Source organism: Colossoma macropomum, unplaced genomic scaffold (assembly GCF_904425465.1).
Source record: "Colossoma macropomum unplaced genomic scaffold, Colossoma_macropomum, whole genome shotgun sequence".
NCBI lineage: Eukaryota > Metazoa > Chordata > Actinopteri > Characiformes > Serrasalmidae > Colossoma > Colossoma macropomum.
Window position 1 is genome coordinate 41,692,999 of NW_023494793.1, and position 20,242 is coordinate 41,713,240.

The window sequence follows — 20,242 nt, forward strand, 5'->3', positions numbered from 1 at the left end:
AACATCAGCATTTCCCTGTGAGAAGTTCTGGTGATGAATGAGAAAAACATGAGTTCTCCTTTTGCACTGACAGATGCGATGAGATCTCACACTTTTCTTATGGAGATATTATTCAGCTGAGACTGGGCTGAGATGAGTCGGACACTAAAGAGTTGATCCACATGTGTGACAACATTTTGATCAAAGTGAGAAAATCTGAGTTTTATTTCTCAGGAGCTGAATTTCAGAAACAGGAGCAAAGGGCTTAAATCTCACTCTGATCTCAAACTGGACTAAACTTTGTCTAGGAGAAGCTCCGGAGATCAAGAGGAGATCTCATTTAGAATATTTCTTTCAATAGCCAATTAGCACACTGAGGCTAACCTAACTGAGGGTAAATGCTGGCCCCTGATCTAAATTAACACAAATGTCTGTCACTGTATTTCTGAGGAAAACCGAAATCTACACGGAAACTGAGTGTTGGAAAAACAGACTATATATTACCTGTTGATCTCAGACTGGAAGCTGTAAGATCTCTCAGAGCCCAGGCCTCCAGGCACAGTGATCTTAGATCCAGTGGATTCCATCAGGATCAGAGGAATATGAGAGTCTATGGACAAGGAAAGATGTCATCACAGCTCAGTTATGGACTGTTTATTGCTGTCACAAAGACTAGACTCACTAAGTCGTCTCACAATTTTTTAGGTATTTAAACAGACTTTGCATTTTCACATACACTCAAAATAACCCCCTTAAGGCCTACACCACAAGATTTTTAGCCCAGTTTTAATGCTGATTTGCCCCTTTGGACAAGCAGGTCAAGCAGGTCAAGCAGGTCAGCAGCTCACTGAGAATGGAAACTAGTCAAATTTTAGCCTAGCGATCAATTTCCAGCATGATTAAATATCCAATATTTTCAAACAGGCTTGATTTTTAAGACTCAAAGAGTCCTGAGACTATGAGTGATAGTCAGCGATGTAACTGAGCGAGTGAGCTAGGAGACGAAGAAAGGGGAAGTGACATTTATGCATGCAGTGAGTGAAGATAAGCTGCTTGTTGAACGCTCCCCTCTCTTTACAATTTCAAGTCAGCTGCTGGTTTGTAGTTAAATATTTCTCCACTGTGATATCTGCGATTTCCAGCCCTTCTTGTGTGCGCATAAAAGCACAAAGAGGTCTGTTCCACTTTAGCTTTATTTGTTTGTGATAATGAGGCAAAAGGGGGGGTTTGAGTGGATTTTTGTTGCTGAATCTCACTGTGTGATGCCCTCTTTTTGTCTTATCGTCTAGTGTGAAGAAATTCTGTAAATTCTGTAAAAGACTGACGTTGTGTGATGAAGCGTGTGATGCTCTCCATTTTCAAAATCTGTTTTTGTTTTTATCTTAAGTATTTAATGCATGTGCCTTGGACAGGGGTGGGCATGGGTGGGCTGAGGGGATCACTTGTTTTGTCTGTAATGGAACCGGTGTGGACCTGGACTCTGTGGCTAAGGTGGCAGAGAGAAGGACATTGCTCTCCATTATGAAGGATGATGGCCACCCGCTGCACACCATCACGGACAAGAGGAGCATGTTTAGTGGCAGGTTGCTGTCACAGAGCTGCTTAACTGACAGACTCAGGAGATCTTTTGTCCCCAGAGCCATTAGGCTCTTCAACTCTTCCCAGTGGGGCCAGAAAAGAAGAAAGAAGAGGGAGAAGAGAGAAGAGGGCTCTGGATAAAAGCGTCTGCTAAATGCTGTAAATGTAAATGTAAAATGAGGATAGATTAGGACTAAATCCCTCATTCTTAATTACAGGTTATTTTATCAGTCTGCACATATGGACACCTTACTGTACATATTGCACTTTCTGCACACCTCATCGCACATTTTGCACATCTGGACACTCCACACCTAGACATTTTACTTAAGTACCATTATATGCACATATTTATTCAGTATTGTCAGTATATGCTGTTACCTGCGCCTCCTTGTACATTCATTACTGCACTGCCTTTTCTATCTCAGGATAGATCTATTGCATATTTTGTATAGTTTTAGTTGTATATATGCATGTAGATTTTTTTATATTGTATCACCCTTATTATTATTAACTGTCCTGTGTTGTGTGACTGATACTGGCTGCTAAATTTCCTTCGGGATCAATAAAGTATGTATCTATCTATCTAGATATATAGATATATATATATATATCTATCTAATTATAAAAAAAGTAAAGTTTTAAAAAAGTCACATAGTGTATTCCTGTGTTAAGGCTTATTATTCATTGATTACATGGAAAACAGTTCAAACTGGTATTCTTAATTAATAGGAGTGAGGAATGGAAGTCTAGATCTGCTGACAGCACATTTTTGGGGGCTGAAAAAAGGGCAACATGAACATGAATTGACACTCCTGTCCCCTGGCAAAGTAAACGTAATATAACTAAAATCTGGATCTTAAAGACCATGTTGGAACTTTTGAGGGTATATATAGCCAGGCACACTCCCCCATCTACATCAGCGGAGCTGTGGTAGAGTGTGTGTCTGACTTTAAGTTCCTTGACATCTCGGATGATCTCACCTGGTCTCTAAACTCCTCCATCATGCTCTGCATCTGACCGAAAAGCGCTCCAGTGGGTATTGACCACTGCCCAACGCATCACAGGTACCCAGTTACCCTCCATTAAAAACATTTACCATAAGCGCTGCCTGGGCAGGGTGAGGGACATCCATTAAATAAAGATGTCTCCCATGATATTATAAAACTAGATCCCCTCTGTAAGGTTTCAGTTAAATGTTCTGTGTTCAAAAGTACAAAAAACCATACACAGACATTAAAGCTACTGTTACCTTCATATGGGGCTGTCATAAAAGCAGGTGGTGAAGGGTCACTGAAAGGTCCTGACCCTGTTTTGGTGATGCAGGCCACTCGGAACATGTAGCCTGGTCCTCTAGGTAGCGCGTTAGCTACGTAGCAGCTATCTGTCACACTCTCACACAGCATTCTCCACTCGCCACCTGCAAACCAAGTACACACACCGATCAGGCATAACATTATGACCACCTCCTTGTTTCTATACTTACTGTCCATTTATCAGCTCCACTTACTATATAGGTGCACTTTGTAGTTCTACAGTTACAGACTGTAGTCCATCTGTTTCTCTGCATACTTTGTTAGCCCCCTTTTACCCTGTTCTTCAGTGGTCAGGACCCCCATGGACCCTCACAGAGCAGGTACTATTTGGGTGGTGGATCATTCTCAGCACTGCAGTAACACTGACATGGTGGTGGTGTGTTAGTGTGTGTTGCGCTGGTCTGAGTGGATCAGACACAGCAGTGCTGCTGGAGTTTTTAAACACCTCAGTGTCGCTGCTGGACTGAGAATAGTCCACCAACCAAAAATATCCAGCCAACAGCGTCCTGTGGGCAGCGTCCTGTGACCACTGATGAAGGACTAGAGGATGACCGACACACACTATGCAGCAGCAGATGAGCTATCATCTCTGACTTTACATCTACAAGGTGGACTGACAAGGTAGGAGTGTCTAATAGAGTGGACAGTGAGTGGAAACAGTGTTTAAAATCTCCAGCAGCTCTTCTGAGTCTGATCCACTCAGACCAGCACAACACACACTAACACACCACCACTGCAGTGCTGAGAATGATCCACCACCAAGGATAATCAAGGAGGTGTTTATAATGTTATGCCTGATCGGTGTATATTGCATGTTATAAGCCAAAGTAGTGACAAACACAACCAAACACAACAAAATAAGGTCTGCGAGATTTTCAAAGTGACTGTCCTGAGTGAACTGGTGTATCGGCATTAATCCAAAGGAGGTATTAAATCTCTGAGGTTGATTGAAAAATGTAGCAGATGCTTCCCTCAGTCCCATTCCTGGATAAGCCCTACACTGCACAGCTTGGTGTTAGCCTGCTCTGACACCCCTGATTCAACATGAAGGTCTTGACAGTGACCTGACTAATTGATGCAAGTGTGATAGAAGTGGACAGCAAGTAAAATTTGTAGTGTGAACTGAATTAGCTTCTTGCCATTTACGCTGTGCTGTATGCAGTAAGTGACAGGACCACTGGATGGCACTGGCTTCCAGAACACCAGAGCTCCACCACCGGCCAGCTGGATCACATCCGGTCTGGAGGGCTTGACTGGCATCTCTAGTAAAATGTGTAATCAATAACATAATGAGGATCTTGGTAACATTATAATAAAGAGTATAAATAAAGGGGAATTACTGTATTTTATAGCTGATATCTGTTTTTCCATACTGAACGTGACCATGCACGAGTTTAAAATATTAAAATAAAAAATAAAATCTGCAGTCTACCGTTATGATTGCCTGTCAGTTCTCTCTTATTTCTCCTACTGTAAATTGGCTCCATATTCTCTACAGAGGTTAAAACCTCTCCAAACCTTTGCTCTTTTTGAAGCTTGGCACTTTGAGAGAGAAGAACTTCGATTTTTTCTGAGGGCTTCCTGAGAAGGGAACTGATGGCAGAAAGTCAGAGGTGATGCTGGCTTTCTCAGGAGGAACAGGATTCTTCACAATTGGTCCTGCTAGAGCAGAAATAATACATAGTTAGTCAAAGTCAAATCAAAGTTTATTTATAAAGAGCTTTTTACAACAGGTGTTGTCACAAAGCAGCTTTACAGAGAAATCCAGGTCCGAGGCCCCATGAGCGTCGCCAGTGGCGACAGCGGCAAGGAAAAACTCCCTAAGAGCAAGAGGAAGAAACACTGAGAGGATCCAAGACTCAAAGGGGAACCCATCCTCCTCTGGTCGACACCGGATAGCAAACAGCATTAGAATAAAATATTAGAATACAAAACGGGGAAAAACAGGTGGAGCGATGGTTAATTAGATGGACTGAGTTTATGCAGCAGCAGCAGGAGGGTCAGTTCATGCAGGTGAGGTTTGCACAGCTTTGTACAGCATGAAACTCCATGGTGGTCAAAGCGGTGCAGATCAGCCAACAGAGATGGAGCTCTGGTGACTCCAGCAGCTCTGGTGGCTCCTATGTGGCAACTCAGGCAGATGTCGCTCAGGGGCTCAAATTAAGGGAGAGAGCGAGCGAGGGAGAGAGAGAGAGAGAGAGAGAGAGAGAGAGAAACTGATTAACAGGACAGAATGTTTATGGAGAGATCAGCAAAATGTTTGTGCAAACAGGTAAGTTTTGAGTCTAGTTTTAAATGTAGAGAGTGTTTTTTTATTTAGGACACTAAAACAATCCCCCTCCAATTTTCACCAATAAATACAAGCCCTGTGCTAATGTGCTGTAGATGTGTGTGGCTGTAGGAAAATCTCCCCCATTCACACTGTGATTTTCACTCATTAGAGCACTGTGAAGCTGACTGACGTGATCAGAATGCTGGTGTTTGCTGACGAATATTAGGCATGCTTGGTTGTGCTGAATGTAATGTCGCACACAAAACCTGGGTCATTATTGGCATACTTTATCAATAACATTGTCGGCGACACACGGCTCCGGAGCCACATGCAGCTCTTTTACTGCCCCCTAGTGGCTACACAGCAGAATTAGATTTGTAGGTAAAAATAAAAATAATCCTTCTTTGCAGTAAATTAAAGCTTTGCTAAGCATTCTGACACACTGTTCTAATAAACGTTCAACAATAAATAGTCTTAAAGGCTGGAATTAATACATCACTGCTAATTCACCACCTTTAACCCTGAAGACTGGCGTCAAGACTGCTAATCACGTAGCAATGCAGACAACAATCTCGCCTAGCTAGTAACTAACGAAATGACAAAGAAGAGAAAGATTCAACATGAACACTGATCATTTAGAGACAAATGAGCAGACTCATTTGCATTTATATGCACTCCAGCTGATTTAATCTGCAATGAGAAACGGTCAACCACAGACCAAAAACTGTTGAACGTTGAGAGACATTTTACAAAAAATCGTTCTAGCGGTAAAGTGTCCTGCTGCAGATGTGAGAAAAGCGACTATAAAGCTAGCTGAGCTAAAGATTAAAGCAGAGCAAAGTACGTCTGCATTTTCATTCATATTTTATTACATTTTTTAGCCTGTATTAGCATATTAGCACATATTGAGACATATTTACAGCCAAGATGTTAAAACGTTAAACCAGTAAAAGGGACATAAAATGTTGTCGCTCCCAAAGTGGTTTGATTAAGCTGTGAAGCTGTGGGTCCTTCCCCAACCACCATTTCACTTTGTCAGCATTGTTATTATATCATATTACTGCTATGAACAATAACAATTTAACACTGAGTCACTTTAAATAACAATAACACTGAGTCACTTAAGCTACTTTAAAATGTATATTGTCTCTATATTTTGTGTATATTTTGTGTATATTTAATATATTTCAGTTTGTTTTTCTTGTATTTTTATTTTTACTTATTTACTTTCTGTAGAGTGATTATCACCACAAGCATTTCATGCATGAATGTCCTGACACGTTGTGCAAATGACAAATAAACCTGAAACTTGAACTTGACTTTTGTTGAAAAGGGACAAAATGGCTTTTTTTAACATTTGGGTCATGACCCCTGCCTTAGACGATGTTCTACTCGGAGGAACTCAAGCTCACTTGCCGTTAAAGACCTGTTAAATAGATGGTGACATTCTAAGCATGAATGACCAACATGCCTAGCAGATGGGCCTACCTCTTTTCTCCTCCTTGCCCTCTTTACTGGACTGCTTGGTGAAAAGCTTGGTGATGCTGGAGGCCGAAGCCCTCATCTTCTTCCTCAGAGTGAGTAGAGGAGTCTTCTGTTGTGGGTGTGGACCTTCATCAACCCTCTTGCCTGAGCCCTCTGTCTGGGAGCTGGAGTGTCCCGTCCAGGACTGCCTGCGGAAGATCTTCAGAAGTCCAGCTTTGGCCGATTTCCCACTAGGGGGTTTGGCTTGCAGCGCCGGGGCAGATGCATGCCTCTGAAGCACTTCTCTGCTTTCTGGGGATGTTAAAATCGGGCGTATGGGAACTGCAGAGGAGCTTCGCCTCAATGTAATGTTCTTGTTTGTGTCGCTTGTTCCAGAGTTATGTGTGCACTGTTTTGGTAGAGTTTGGAGGTGCTCTTGGCGGAGGGACCTCAGAACCCTCTCCACGTCTTCATCTTCAGAGTCCTGTAAAAGAGAACACTCTGAGGCTTTTCCAGATGACAGTGCACCCAGTCGCTCGTCTGATTCGTCATACTCTTTATGCCGTCTTTGTGAGATCGGAAGGTGAGTGGGAGCGAGTCCTTCAAAGAAGCCCAATCTGCTAGAAGCCTCTGAGCCATGTTCAAGGACAGACGACTCAGCGAGACTCAGCTGTGAACCAACAACATTCTCCTCCCCAGGCTGAGATTGGATGCCATCTACATGAGACAGGGTGCTGATTGGCTGCTCGTCCATGCTAGACCTCTGTGCTGTCACTTTTGCCACAACCCCAGAGGTCAGTGTCAGAGGAGCAAGTGAAGAACGTCGTAACATCTTTCTTGCCAGGATCTCTGAGGTTTCGTCTTCCTCTTCATCAGTAAACTCATCCTCATGGCCTAACTGAATGCCTTCCTCATCATCTCCCAGCATCCTCTGCTGTCCTGAACCTTGTGAAGTCACAGTTGTACGTTGTGATGTCTCTCTCGCCAACATCTCTGGGGTTTCGTCTTCCTCTTCATCAGTGAACTCATCCTCATGGCCTAAATCAATGCCTTCCTCATCATCTCCCAACTTCCTCTGCTCCACGGAAACTGCCGGTCGTCTCGTGGATTCATCCAGCGACCTGCTCCTTCTCTGGACACGGACATCTGAATGAGCAGGACTCGCTCCGCAGTCGAATGAGCTGGATTTCATAGTAGCTGAATGTACTGACCCTCTCCTCTGGCCACGTCCAGCCTCCGCATCTGGAGAGTCCTCCACATACTCTATGAGTGGTTCATTCAGCCTCCCAGAAAGGCTTGAGCGCAACGACTTCCGCCCTCTTTCCTGTTTCCTGCCGTGAAGCTTGTCCCGGAGCATCATATGACGAGTGGACATGGGGGAAAGCTGCTGGGAGCTGCTGTAGAAGGTACTCTTGATCACATTCCCACGTGGGATGGGGGTTCCAAGGTCCAAGCCCTCGTCCTGTTCACGGTGGCACAGGGATGGGCCGATATCCTGTTCCTCCTCGTAACCACCTTCACTATGGGCCAGAAGTCTATTACTCGGCTCAACACTGCAAAACATGATCTCATAATTTGTATTTCATAATGTAGGACTGTAAGGTGTTGATGCATCACAGTGCAATAATCTAAAAGGTGGTGATTCAACTGCATTGACTGTGGAATGTTAGGAAAGGTTATACTTGGATATAATACTATTCATTAGAATGTACTCATTTTTGGACTGAAATAAAGTTGAGAAGACATGATGATCCAGCACTCTTTTTAATTAAACAATTGGGGGAATTATTTTTGACCAATAGATTAGTTTTTTTATTTTTATTTTAAAAGCTACATTTTTCATAAATACTTCCCAAGGAAATCTCTGCAGCAGCCTCGGATTGTGGCACGACCCTCACAGTGCAGGTACTATTTGGGTGAGTTTTTAAACACTGTGTCCACTCACTGTCCACTCTATTAAACACTCCTACCTTGTCAGTCCACCTTATAGATGTAAAGTCAGAGACAATAGCTCATCTGCTGCTGCACAGTGTGTGTTGGTCATCCTCTAGTCCTTCATCAGTGGTCACAGGACGCTGCCCACAGGACGCTGTTGGCTGGATATTTTTGGTTGGTGGACTATTCTCAGTCCAGCAGTGACACTGAGGTGTTTAAAAACTCCAGCAGCACTGCTGTGTCTGATCCACTCAGACCAGCGCAACACACACTAACACACCACCACCACGTCAGTGTTACTGCAGTGCTGAGAATGATCCACCACCCAAATAGTACCTGCTCTGTGAGGGTCCATGGGGGTCCTGACCACTGAAGAACAGGGTAAAAGGGGGCTAACAAAGTATGCAGAGAAACAGATGGACTACAGTCTGTAACTGTAGAACTACAAAGTGCACCTATATAGTAAGTGGAGCTGATAAAATGGACAATAAGCGTAGGTGGTCATAATGTTACGCCTGATCAGTGGGTGTTTTGTTGCTTCTGATTGGTCTAACTCATCTACAGGCAGCTTACAAGCCCTGTGTTATTGGTTTCATTTTTTCCCCATTGAAAACTTGTTAAGACAACATTGTTGATGATGTATTATATAATTAAAAATGCAGCTCTTGTGGTTTAAAAGTTTCACTCTTTCAAATTGCGATGTTGTTATAAAAATGATTGATCTTACAGCTCTGTAGCGTGTAACACAATCGCGCACCCATCCAAGACAAATTCCTCATATGTGCAACATACCTTGATGTGATATAAAGCTGACTCTGATTCTGTTTCGTAGTGCTGGCCGGCTCTGGGGACAGCGTGGGTGACTCTCTGGATGGCTTGTTTAAAGGAATCACCACCATGCCTCTCTGGGCTTGCTCCATAATTCTATCCTCTTCATTTATCTTTAGACTTGGTGTTATTTTAGGTAGACAAGCGTATGGGTTGTATTCTTCTTCATCCTCATCCTCCCTGCCCTCCTCTTCTTCCTGGCTGGTTTGCTGGAAGAAGCCCCATGCGTCAGCCTCGTCATACTCAGAGGAGGAGGTGCTGCTGAGGGAGGTGCTGCTGGGCTCATGAGTATCTCGAGGGGTTGTGACAGAAACTTCAGACAGTGGAGCCTCCAGCAGCTCAGGGATTGGCCGCAGAGTCAGGACCGATCCAAGACATGTCAGAGAGCGCTGGGGAGAGAGTGAGGGAGAGCAAGAAAAGTTGAGAGGAAGAGAGAGAAAAGGGGAGAGAGGAATGCGGAAAAGTAGAAGGTAAAGGAGGAACAAAGAGAGGAATAGAGGCAACAAGAGAAAGAGGGGGCAGGAGAGAAGTTTAACCCCTCAAACCCCTTAAAATGCTTTTGATTATGGTTGACTCAATGTACTCAGGGTGTCTGTGCTCAGAATGTCCCTGACAATACATATATATATATATATATATATACACACACATATATTATGACATTATGCTCTTCATTTGGGAAAAACAGCTCGCTCAAATATAAATTCAGGAAAAGTTCATTGTTTAGCTCTTTCACACACAATCATGAGCTTCGGTCTTTGATATTCTTTACTAACTAGAGAAGCAGCACTGGTCTGCCTCAGGGGGTCACTATCGCAAATCGGCTCACCCAGTTGGTGCTTCATAGGCTGGCAACTGTAACTATGCCTGGGATACCTCTGAAAAGCTTTACAATACTCCATAGAATATTTGTAATTCTGAAAACTATTTCCCAAGAGTTTGGTGAAAAGAATGAATTACTCAATTACTCGTTTCTCAAACCACTATGGTGAGTGAGTTAGCAGCCAGCCAACAGGCCATTCAGCCAACTGAATGCAGTCTAAATGTTTGGCGAGCCAGCCAGAAGCAAGAATAACGTCGAGCCAGCCAGAGGTGAGAAGTTGTAGGAGTGAAAAGTGTGAAGGTTAAAGGGTTAAACCTTCTGAACATTTCATGAAAGAACAAACAATAATAAAGAATAGATTCACCTGCCACTTCCGTCTAGAGATAAAAGATTTTAGGCTCCTTGTATCAATACTGTCAGCTTGCACATCTTCACATTGGACCTAAAAAGATCAAAATAAAAATTTCAATACATTATGATCAATACAATAACCTACGATCAATAAAAGTACCCACCCATCACACAATGATTTTACAGAGCTGAGGGCTAACACATGAAGCCTCTAAGGCCTTGTTCACACTGCCAGTCCAAATCTGATTTTTGCCAAATACACATAGCATCAACAGTGGTTCCTGAAAGTCTGGACAGCAGCAACCTGATTGGTGAAAATCTGATTGTTCCAAACTGGATTCAAGCCACATTTGGATATGGTTTGTAATGCGATTCCAAAAGGATTTTTACAGACGTGCGTCACTCGCAATGCGACAAACAACGACAATGTCAAATCCAGAGTGACGGAAGTGCTGGGATTCAAGAACAGCGCCAAAGATTTGTGCTTATGCTAGAGAATTTTGAGGAGTTTGGAGGCTGACATGATGCTCCTCCATTTCTCCTGCATCTGCGCTTGAAATCCACATCACCAGCCTAGCTACGTAGTTACTGACGCCTACCTCGTTACCACGACAACCCATGCAGATTATCTGGAGATATCTGGATACACAAATCTGATCTGATCACTCTTAAATAACAGTGCAGACAGTCGTCTCAAAAGATCTGATATGAGAAACAAATCCAGTTTCCCTGCAGTCTGAACACAGCCTAAGTCATGTGAAGCCGGCTGCCGCATCTTTTTAATCTGCAGCTTAAAAATGTTGAAGAACACTAACTTCTCAGTGCTGTATGTGAGCTAAGATATGCCTCCCCTTATTTAGCACTGCTTTTAAACAGTCCAGCTTTTAAGCACATATTTTAAGACTTCTGTACTGCAGCTTACCTGAAACCACTCATGACTCAGACTCTCTGATGCTGACGGTCTCATCCTGAGAGAAGTGAAACAGTTCATTTTATCCTTTTATATTACATAGTCACTTACAAACTACATACAACTTCAGACACAAACTGATCTACTGCATCTTACTCTGGGTCTGGCTGCAAAACTCTGTGTAGGAAATCTTGTGCTTGATCACTCCTGCTGCTGATTTCTGGAATATCCCAGTACAGAACGCCCTCTGCTACCTTCATCAGGGTTGCACGGTCATTCTCTCCAAAGAACGGGCAATGGCCTGTCAGACTGTCAAAGCAAAACCACAGCTAACAACAGCAGCTATAGCTCCATATTTCAAACTAAACACAAATGGACATTTAGATTTAAGGCATTTGACAGACACTCTTATCCACAGTGACTTACAGAGGGGCTTTCCTGTCTATATGGAAACCTATTCTCATACAAAAAGGAGTCTAAAGATTATGAGAGTAGTATTTTATTAGTGGTGTCAACTGATCAAAAAAACTGAATCGAATTAATCACAGAAATAGGCTGATTAATCATGAGTAATGAGTTTAAATAGTATTTACTTGTATTTTTGGGGGGAGAAAAGAAAACTCATGAATTGTACGCCAGTGAAAAGGCTAAACTGTGCTTCTGCTGTGCCTTCATCGTGTCTTTGTTGTGCTGGAGCCGCTTTATCATTTCGAGAGTTGAATACTCTGCATACTTTGTTAGCCCCCTTTTACCCTGTTCTTCAGTGGTCAGGACCCCCATGGACCCTCACAGAGCAGATACTATTTGGGTGGTGGATCATTCTCAGCACTGCAGTAACACTGACGTGGTGGTGGTGTGTCAGTGTGTGTTGCGCTGGTCTGAGTGGGTAAAAGGGGGCTAACAAAGTATCAGAGAAACAGATGGACTACAGTCTGTAACTGTAGAACTACAAAGTGCACCTATATAGTAAGTGGAGCTGATAAAATGGACGGAGTGTAGAAACAAGGAGGTGGTCATAATGTTGTGCCTGATCGGTGTATGCTCGAATGGTAGATTCCTTGCTGCCGTGATCATTTGGTGAGCACTATCTGTTCCTATAGTGGTGACCTTTAGTTTCCCAGTTCCAGACAGAACTTTAATTTTATCTAAACTTCCATCTGGAAACTTCTTAAAATGAAACTCTCTGTTCGGCACACAGGGAGATGTTTCCTCAGCCATCGTGTTTCTATGTTTGCGCCTTTCAGTAAATCCACGCAGGAATTACGGGAGAAAGTTGGGGTCAAACTTGGTAATATGATTAATTTGCGTTAAAAATATTAATGCATTAATGTCTCCAGATTAATCATGAGTGTTAATGCTTTAACATTGACAGCTCTAGTTTTAATTCCATTTGAACACAAATAAAAATGAGTCGCTTAAAGCTACACCTTCTAAGATGTAGGGGTTTAGAGACCTTTCTTGTGGAGTGGTCTTCATCCGTATCATGTTATGCATGTGTTGTTAATATGTAAAGATGTTTGACATGGTCTGAAAAAGTCCCAACCCAATGACTATGACTTTTAACTGATTATTTCAGGCTTTACAGGGCGGCCTGCAGCAGCCATATTTTAGCCATTTTTCTCCTGACTCAGTAATGATACTTCCAACAAAGGAATCTTATGCAGTGCAGCTTTAAAATTACAGCTGTATGTTCGCTGTTCGTCCTCATTCATTTTCTTGTAATAAATTGGAGAAATATTTACTTTTATAACTGCGCCATATACATTTTACATAGTGTAAATTAAAAACACAGTGATTTAATAGTATTATCATGAACTTGGACATGGACATTCATCATATTGCTTCATTGGCTGTGTTTACATGCAAAGATTTTTGCCAATCCGATCTACACAGTCAAGTCACATTATTATGACCACCAGCTAATATCCAGAGTAACCGCCATGTGCAGCACGGACAGCAGCCAGACGGGCTGGGAGTGACTCAGTAAGGTCCTGGTAGGTTGTCACAGGTATGTGGAGCCATGCTGACTGCAGTGCATCCCACAGCTGCTGGAGGGGGCGTGGGGGAGGATCCATAGAGCGAACACGACGATCGAGGTGGTCCCACAGATGCTCAGTTGGGTTCAAGTCTGGGGAATTAGGGGTCCAGGGTAGTACTCGGAAGTCATGGTCATGCTATTCCAACCAATGTCGGACATTTCTAGCCATGTGACACGTCGCATTGTCTTGCTGGACGAATGCCACGAAAACATTCCCCAGACCATAACGCTGCCACCACCAGCTCGTGGACATGAAGTGGTCGTAATAATGTGACTCGACTGTGTAATACATTCCATTATAGGTGAAGACTGACGTGTTTATATGCTCACTCTACTCAACAATGTGACGGAAAATCTTCGTTCACATCCACACTACAAGTAATCCAAACCATTTTCTGAGACACATAAGCTGGACGTCCGTCCCACTGCCGTCTTTTAAAGATCAGAGCATAAACTTCGTCTCCTCTGCAGACCAGTTTCTGCTCCGCCATGTTGAACGTTATAAACTTTCACTATGACGTGACGAACATGATCAGAACGGACCTCAACTTTCTGATAGGGAATGTAATCAGATACAGATGTTTACACTGATATTATTCTTCTATTTAACGGATTATTTACAGGATTACCCACCTCATTCAATCGGATAGAAATTGTATTCCGAATGGCCTCAATCGGACTAGACTTTTCCGATTGAGGTGTTTACATGGACGTATTCTATTCCGATTGAGCTATTAGTCGGATTGTTAACAGATTATCAGGCTGCATGTATATGTGGCTACTGTTCTTACCATAAGTAAGAAACAACACCAACAGACCTGAAATAAAAACAAAAACCATTATAGTACATAACTGGGTCAGTCATACATCAACAATGGGTTATATTCATAAACAGCAGGGCTTTAGTATTTCAAGGCTATGTGAAAAACTACGGTTCTAGTTCATCTGTGAAACTGAACAAAATACCAGATATCCGTTGCTGTGGTCACTGGTTCCTGGTGCACAATTTCAGGGGCCACAAATTCAGGGGTCCCATAAACACTGTACTGGTGTCTGGAAATGTCAATCTCCTGGCAGAACCCAAAGTCACAGATTTTAAGCTCCTCTCTCTCAGGGGACACCATTAGGATATTGTCTGTCTGCAGGATGACAAATAAAAACACTGGTCAAGTGTATTTAATATCATGTATACTTTAAAGCAGAATATATTTTGCTTTATTTATTTGCTAATGATTTCAGGAGAAAATGCTGCAGTGTGTTACAGGTGGCACTGAATGTTACAGTATATTAAAATACTGACTTACTTTGATATCGAGATGCAGGATGTTCATGCTGTGAATATATCCAATCCCCTCCAGAAGCTGCTGAATGTACATCCGGACCTGATAATCAATAAAGCTCACTCACTATAAACTTAATAAGATTGAGTAGATATTATTTATCATTGCCTTTATACTTTTATTACCTCTCGCTCTGTGACGGTTCCTTTTAGTAGCAAATGATCCAGTAATCCTTGAGAGGAGCAGCTGTAAAAAGATAAGTTGCTAAGAAAATTACAGGGAGCTTAAAAAACAGCATATCACAGAGTGCGTTCACATGCACTTAGTAATCTGATAACTGCAGAAAATCTGATTTTGTCAGTAATCCGATCAACGCATTTGTACGCGCTTGATAATGGGAAAACTCTGGGTCTCCATGAGTCAGACAATAATCGGATTACTGCTAACATAACATAACATAAAACTCAAATGTCATGACGCAGTTTTTTTTAATAAACATCGAACATACATCATCTAGAAGATGAAGAATTTTTAAATCCTTCATTTCATGAAATGTAGTCGGTTTCAGCATCGCTCCAAAAGTGTTTTGCTGCATCTCGCAGTGACGCTGCTCGCTTACATCTGGTACCGCGGCCTGTTTTCGCACATGCTCAGACTGAGAAATTCGAAAGAAATCAGAGTAAGAGTTTACATTCACTGAGAAATCTGATTACTGAGCTAAAATCCAGCCTCTTAATCAGATTTCTTAATCAGATTTCTAGACCCTACTCCAATCTAAGAAATCAGAGTGTGCTGTTTACACGACCACTTGAATAATCAGATAACTGCAGAAATCCGATTATGATTGGATTATCAAATGCATGTAAACACACTCAGTGTCCTTTGCAGCACACAGACAAAAGTACAGTGTACAGAATGATATATAGTCTCTCTTGAATCTCCATAGAAAATCATTTTTTGTTTTAGAAAAATGATGTATAAACTAAAGAAAACGTTTTGTTTAATATAAAAAACGTGACAAGTAGGCAAAATCCTTTTCTAGTAGGTCGCCACTGTCGCACTGTGATGAAATGGCTGCACTGAATCCAGTTCTATGGAAAATAAGGCAGTCAACAAGTTTTTCTCTTGGGTAGTGTCGTGTTCTGCACTCTTAAAAAAGATGGTTCTTCAAGGGTTCTTTAGCAAAAAAAGGTTCTACATAGAACCAGAAACACTCACAGAACCCTTTGCATGATTAAAGGGTTCTCTGCATCATGAAAGTGTGCTTCAGATTGGTGGAGAATGGGCTGTAGATGGTTCTATATAGAACCTTTTTCAAAAGGGTTCTGTATAGGCTAAAAGAGTTCTGCTATTGTTATGATGTCAAGCTTGTCATAATAGAAGAACCCTTTTAGCCTATACAGAACCCTTTCAAAAAGGTTCTATATAGAACCATCTACAGCCTATTCTCAAACCTTTTATCATGCAAAAGGGTTCTCTGAGTGTTCATGACTCTATATAGAACCACACACACACACACACACATATACATTATCTAAGCCGGTTATCCTTCTGGGTCACGGGGTCTATATAGAACCATTTTTGCTAAAGAGCCCATGAAGAACCATCTTTTTTAAGAGAGTGGCTCATACTTCAGGTTAAATATTGTGAGTTAGATTAGACATTTAGCTCACTGTTCTTTCCTCATTGGGCGAGAGAGAGCAAAAATAACCAACGACAAAAATAGCAACCTACTTGTAAAGGTGTTTTGTCTACGTTTAATAAAATGTTATTTAACACAATATTTTAATAGTACAAAATATGTATTTTAATTTATGCACCATACTGGGGCTTACATGTCTTTTTTGTTTGTTTTTTGTATCTTTAATGTAAAAGTAGAGTGAGATGACCCCTACATCTCTGTAATGAGGACAAGGGTCCGGCGTGTACAGAAGAAGTCCAGTAGGCAGACCAGCCTGCAGTGAGCCAGCCGGGACAGCAGGTCTCTCTCCTGGAAGGCCCTGGTCCTCGTGCTGCTCCTCAGAGGGATGAACTTAGCAGCAAAAACCTCCTCACTCGCCCGGTGTGTGACTCGCTTCACCACCCCAAAAGTGCCCCTACAAACCACAGAGGAGGAACAGGCTGGTACATTTACTGACCTCAACAAACAATGAATGAAATACATTCCAAACACTAAAATGTATTTCAGAATATATTGCCATATTGACCCAATATAATTTGATACACATTTCTTTTAAAATGTATGGGGAAATATTACACAAAGAAATGTACCATACAAAAACAATGTAAACAATTATGTAAATGTATTTATCAAGTACATTTAAAAATGTATGAAAATAGTCAACATAGTGTCTAATGCACTTTACTCACTGCAAAAAATGGTATCTTAGCAAGTGTAAACATCTTAAATGTAGTCAATATATCTAATATTTCTAATTATGAGACTGTAGTAAGAATATTATAAGATTATTTAACTTATTTCTAGAATTTTTAAAATCGTTTTTAAGCAGTTTTATCTTATAAAAGTGTCTTAATCCATTGGCAGACCATTCTTGAGTCGAGTCACATTATTATGACTTCATTCATTATTCATTATTACTTCATGTCCACGAGCTGGTGGTGGCAGCGTTATGGTCTGGGGAATGTTTTCGTGGCGTTCTCTGGGCCCACTCATCCATGTGGAAGGCACTCTCAACCGATTTGGGTGTGAATCCATCCTTGCAGACCACGTACACCCATACATGCTGATTGCCTTCCATGGGGCAGATGGGATCGTCCAGCAAGACCTACCAGGACCCACCTTACTGAGTCACTCCCAGCCCGTCTAGCTGCTGTACGTGCTGCACACGGCGGTTACTCTGAATATTAGCTGGTGGTCATAATAATATGACTCGACTGTGTATAAGATTATAAGGTTCAGGCTGTCACGCCTCCCACCGGGGACGCCTCCTTTGCCTGTTCTCTTTCTCCTGCAGGATCAGTTGAGTCCACAGACTGTGTAGAGGACTCCAAGTCCCATGAGCCATTGGAAGATCATGTGACTCCCCTCACTTCACCATCCACCAATGAACATTCATTCCTACGCTCCTCCTCACCAGAATTCTGGATTCACACCCGTTTATCATCACTCGTCGTTAGCTAGTCCGTATTTAAGCCCGGCCTTTAGACTAGCACACTGCAAAATATTGCCAACCTCCCCTGCTGAGCGTTCTGCTGAGCGTTCTGTCTTTGTTAAGCTTTTTCGTGTATGACCTGTTTTTGACCTACCCGTGTTCGTGTTTGCCCTTGTCGGTTTGTTTGCTGTGATTATTCCGATCTCTTGGTTTTGAACGTGGGCTGGTAAATGGTAACACTCTCTTGATGACCCTTTGGTTATGATTATTATGCTCTCTGGTTTTGACCTTGGACTATCACGACTACCCTCTTTGTGATTCTCCTAAACCTCAGTAAACTACAACCTTGTTTTTTAATCTGCGACCATCTGATCTGTTTCGATTTCCCAAAACAAGTCTGGTTTTTTTTTGGCCAAGACGTTCAAAATATCCACCTTTTCTGGCCTGAGGCTTGACCCCTGAATGCAGTGAGCCAGACTACCAGTAAGGTGTCGTTGTGATGTCACAACACATGGAGGTTTGGTTGCCTCTGATTGGTCTAACTCATCTACAGGCAGTTCACAAGCTCTGTGTTATTAGGTTGAACTTCCCCACTTAACACTTAAGACCACCTTTATGATAATGTTGGCTATGATTTAAAAACTGCAGCTGTTACGATTTGAAAACTGCACTTAAATTGCGATTTTGACACAAAAACAATTAACCTTTCAGCCCTAATGGATCTCTGAGTTGACGTTACCTTCCAATCTCTTCATGGACATCATAAACAGAGTGAAGCTTCCTCCTTCTCCCCACCTCCACCTCCACCTCCACCTCCCTCTCCTGCTCTTCTTCAAACTCCTCAGGACCTGAAAAAGGGCATACTGTCCATAACAGCCTCATATTCTCTATTATTATTATTATAAGCTCTCCTGCCACTTTGCAATTATTTAATGTCTATTCCCAAAAATAGCTGAAAGTGCAGATTTACTGGGGTTACTTACCTGTGTCCACTGTGAGCTGGGCGTGGCAGGAGGCATGTCCTGATCTGTTTGTGGCTGTGCAGGTGTACGTGCCACAGTCAGCAACATTCACACCCAGCAGATTGAGAGAGCAGCGAGCTCCACTCTGGACCAGCTCAGTGTGCTCACCGGAGACGAGCTTAATACCGTCCTGCAACCACAGAAAACAAAGAGGATTAAAGGACTTGCTTCATCTACGGGGCTGCAGTGACCTGCACACTAAAGTGCAGTCAGTTCTGGACACTTCAGTCAATAACTGAAGCTGCTGCAAGGGTGTCAGAGTGGGGCTAAAAACCAGTGTGTATCACTGCTCCGTACCTTTAACCAGGTGATCTCTGGGATGGGCTGCCCAGTAATAACAGCAGAGAAAGTTGCAGGTTGGCCAGGTCTTACACACAGGTCCTCCATGGCCACCTGCACCTCAGGAGGATCTGTGGAGATACAATCACAACTAGAAAAGTGCAGCTCCTGAAGAACATCCAGAGTGATTGTTCAGTTAAGCAAATCCCAGGTGGTTGCAATGATATCCCATATGGTTATTTGGGTGTTGCTAGGTGGTGGCAATGGCATCCCAGGTAGTTGCTAAGGTATTCTAGGTGGTTGCTAGGGTGTGTTCTTAGGTGGTTTCTATGGTTTCCAAGTTTACTGCTAGGCTGTTGTTAGCTGGCTGCTATGGTATCTCTGGTGGTTGCTAGGATGTTGCTAGGTGGTTACTATGGTATCTTGGATGGAAGCTGGGGGGTGGCTTGGTGGTTGCTATGGTGTTCCATGTGGTTACCATGGGATTAAGTGGCTGCTATGTTTTTCCATCTAGTTAGGCTGTTGCTAGGGTATTACTATGTGATTGCTAGGGTATTTCTGATGGTTCTAGGGGTGTTGCTAGGTGGTTGCAATGGTAATGCAGGTGGTTGCTAGGGTGTTGCAATCTGGTTGCTATAGTATCCAAATGGTTTCTATGTTATCCTAGGTGTTTCCCTGGGTGTTGCTAGCCAGTTATTATGGTATTCCCTGTGGTTGCTATTGTGCTGCTAGGTTGTTGCTGTGGTAGTTCAAGTGGTTGCCAGGGTGTTGCTAGGTGATTGCTGTGGTGTTCCATGTGATTGCCATAGGATTAAGTGGTTGTTATGTTTTTCCAGATAGTTAGGCAGTTGCTAGGGTGTTACTATGTGGTTGCTAGGGTATCTCAGATGGTTCCAGGGGTTTTGCTAGGTTGTTGCAATGGTAATCCAAGTGGTTGCTAGGGTGTTGCTAGTTGGTTGCTATGGTATCTACGATGGTTTCTATAGTATCCTAGTTGTTTCCCTGGGTATTGCTAGGCAGTTATTATGGTATTCCCTGTGATTGCTAGTGTGCA

General features: G+C 42.5%; 1 protein-coding gene across 1 annotated transcript in view; it reads right to left on the reverse strand.

Moving 5' to 3' along the window:
- obscna (obscurin, cytoskeletal calmodulin and titin-interacting RhoGEF a) overlaps positions 1–20,242 on the reverse strand; it is a 100,331-nt gene that overhangs the window by 7,298 nt on the left and 72,791 nt on the right. The window contains 17 exon segments of the mRNA XM_036579774.1: positions 484–589; positions 2,810–2,977; positions 4,013–4,135; positions 4,392–4,535; positions 6,634–8,162; positions 9,337–9,761; positions 10,560–10,637; positions 11,469–11,514; positions 11,613–11,765; positions 14,286–14,312; positions 14,461–14,633; positions 14,799–14,876; positions 14,960–15,020; positions 16,670–16,870; positions 18,627–18,735; positions 18,871–19,039; positions 19,207–19,319. Coding sequence (XP_036435667.1) covers positions 484–589; positions 2,810–2,977; positions 4,013–4,135; positions 4,392–4,535; positions 6,634–8,162; positions 9,337–9,761; positions 10,560–10,637; positions 11,469–11,514; positions 11,613–11,765; positions 14,286–14,312; positions 14,461–14,633; positions 14,799–14,876; positions 14,960–15,020; positions 16,670–16,870; positions 18,627–18,735; positions 18,871–19,039; positions 19,207–19,319 — 3,703 coding nt within the window.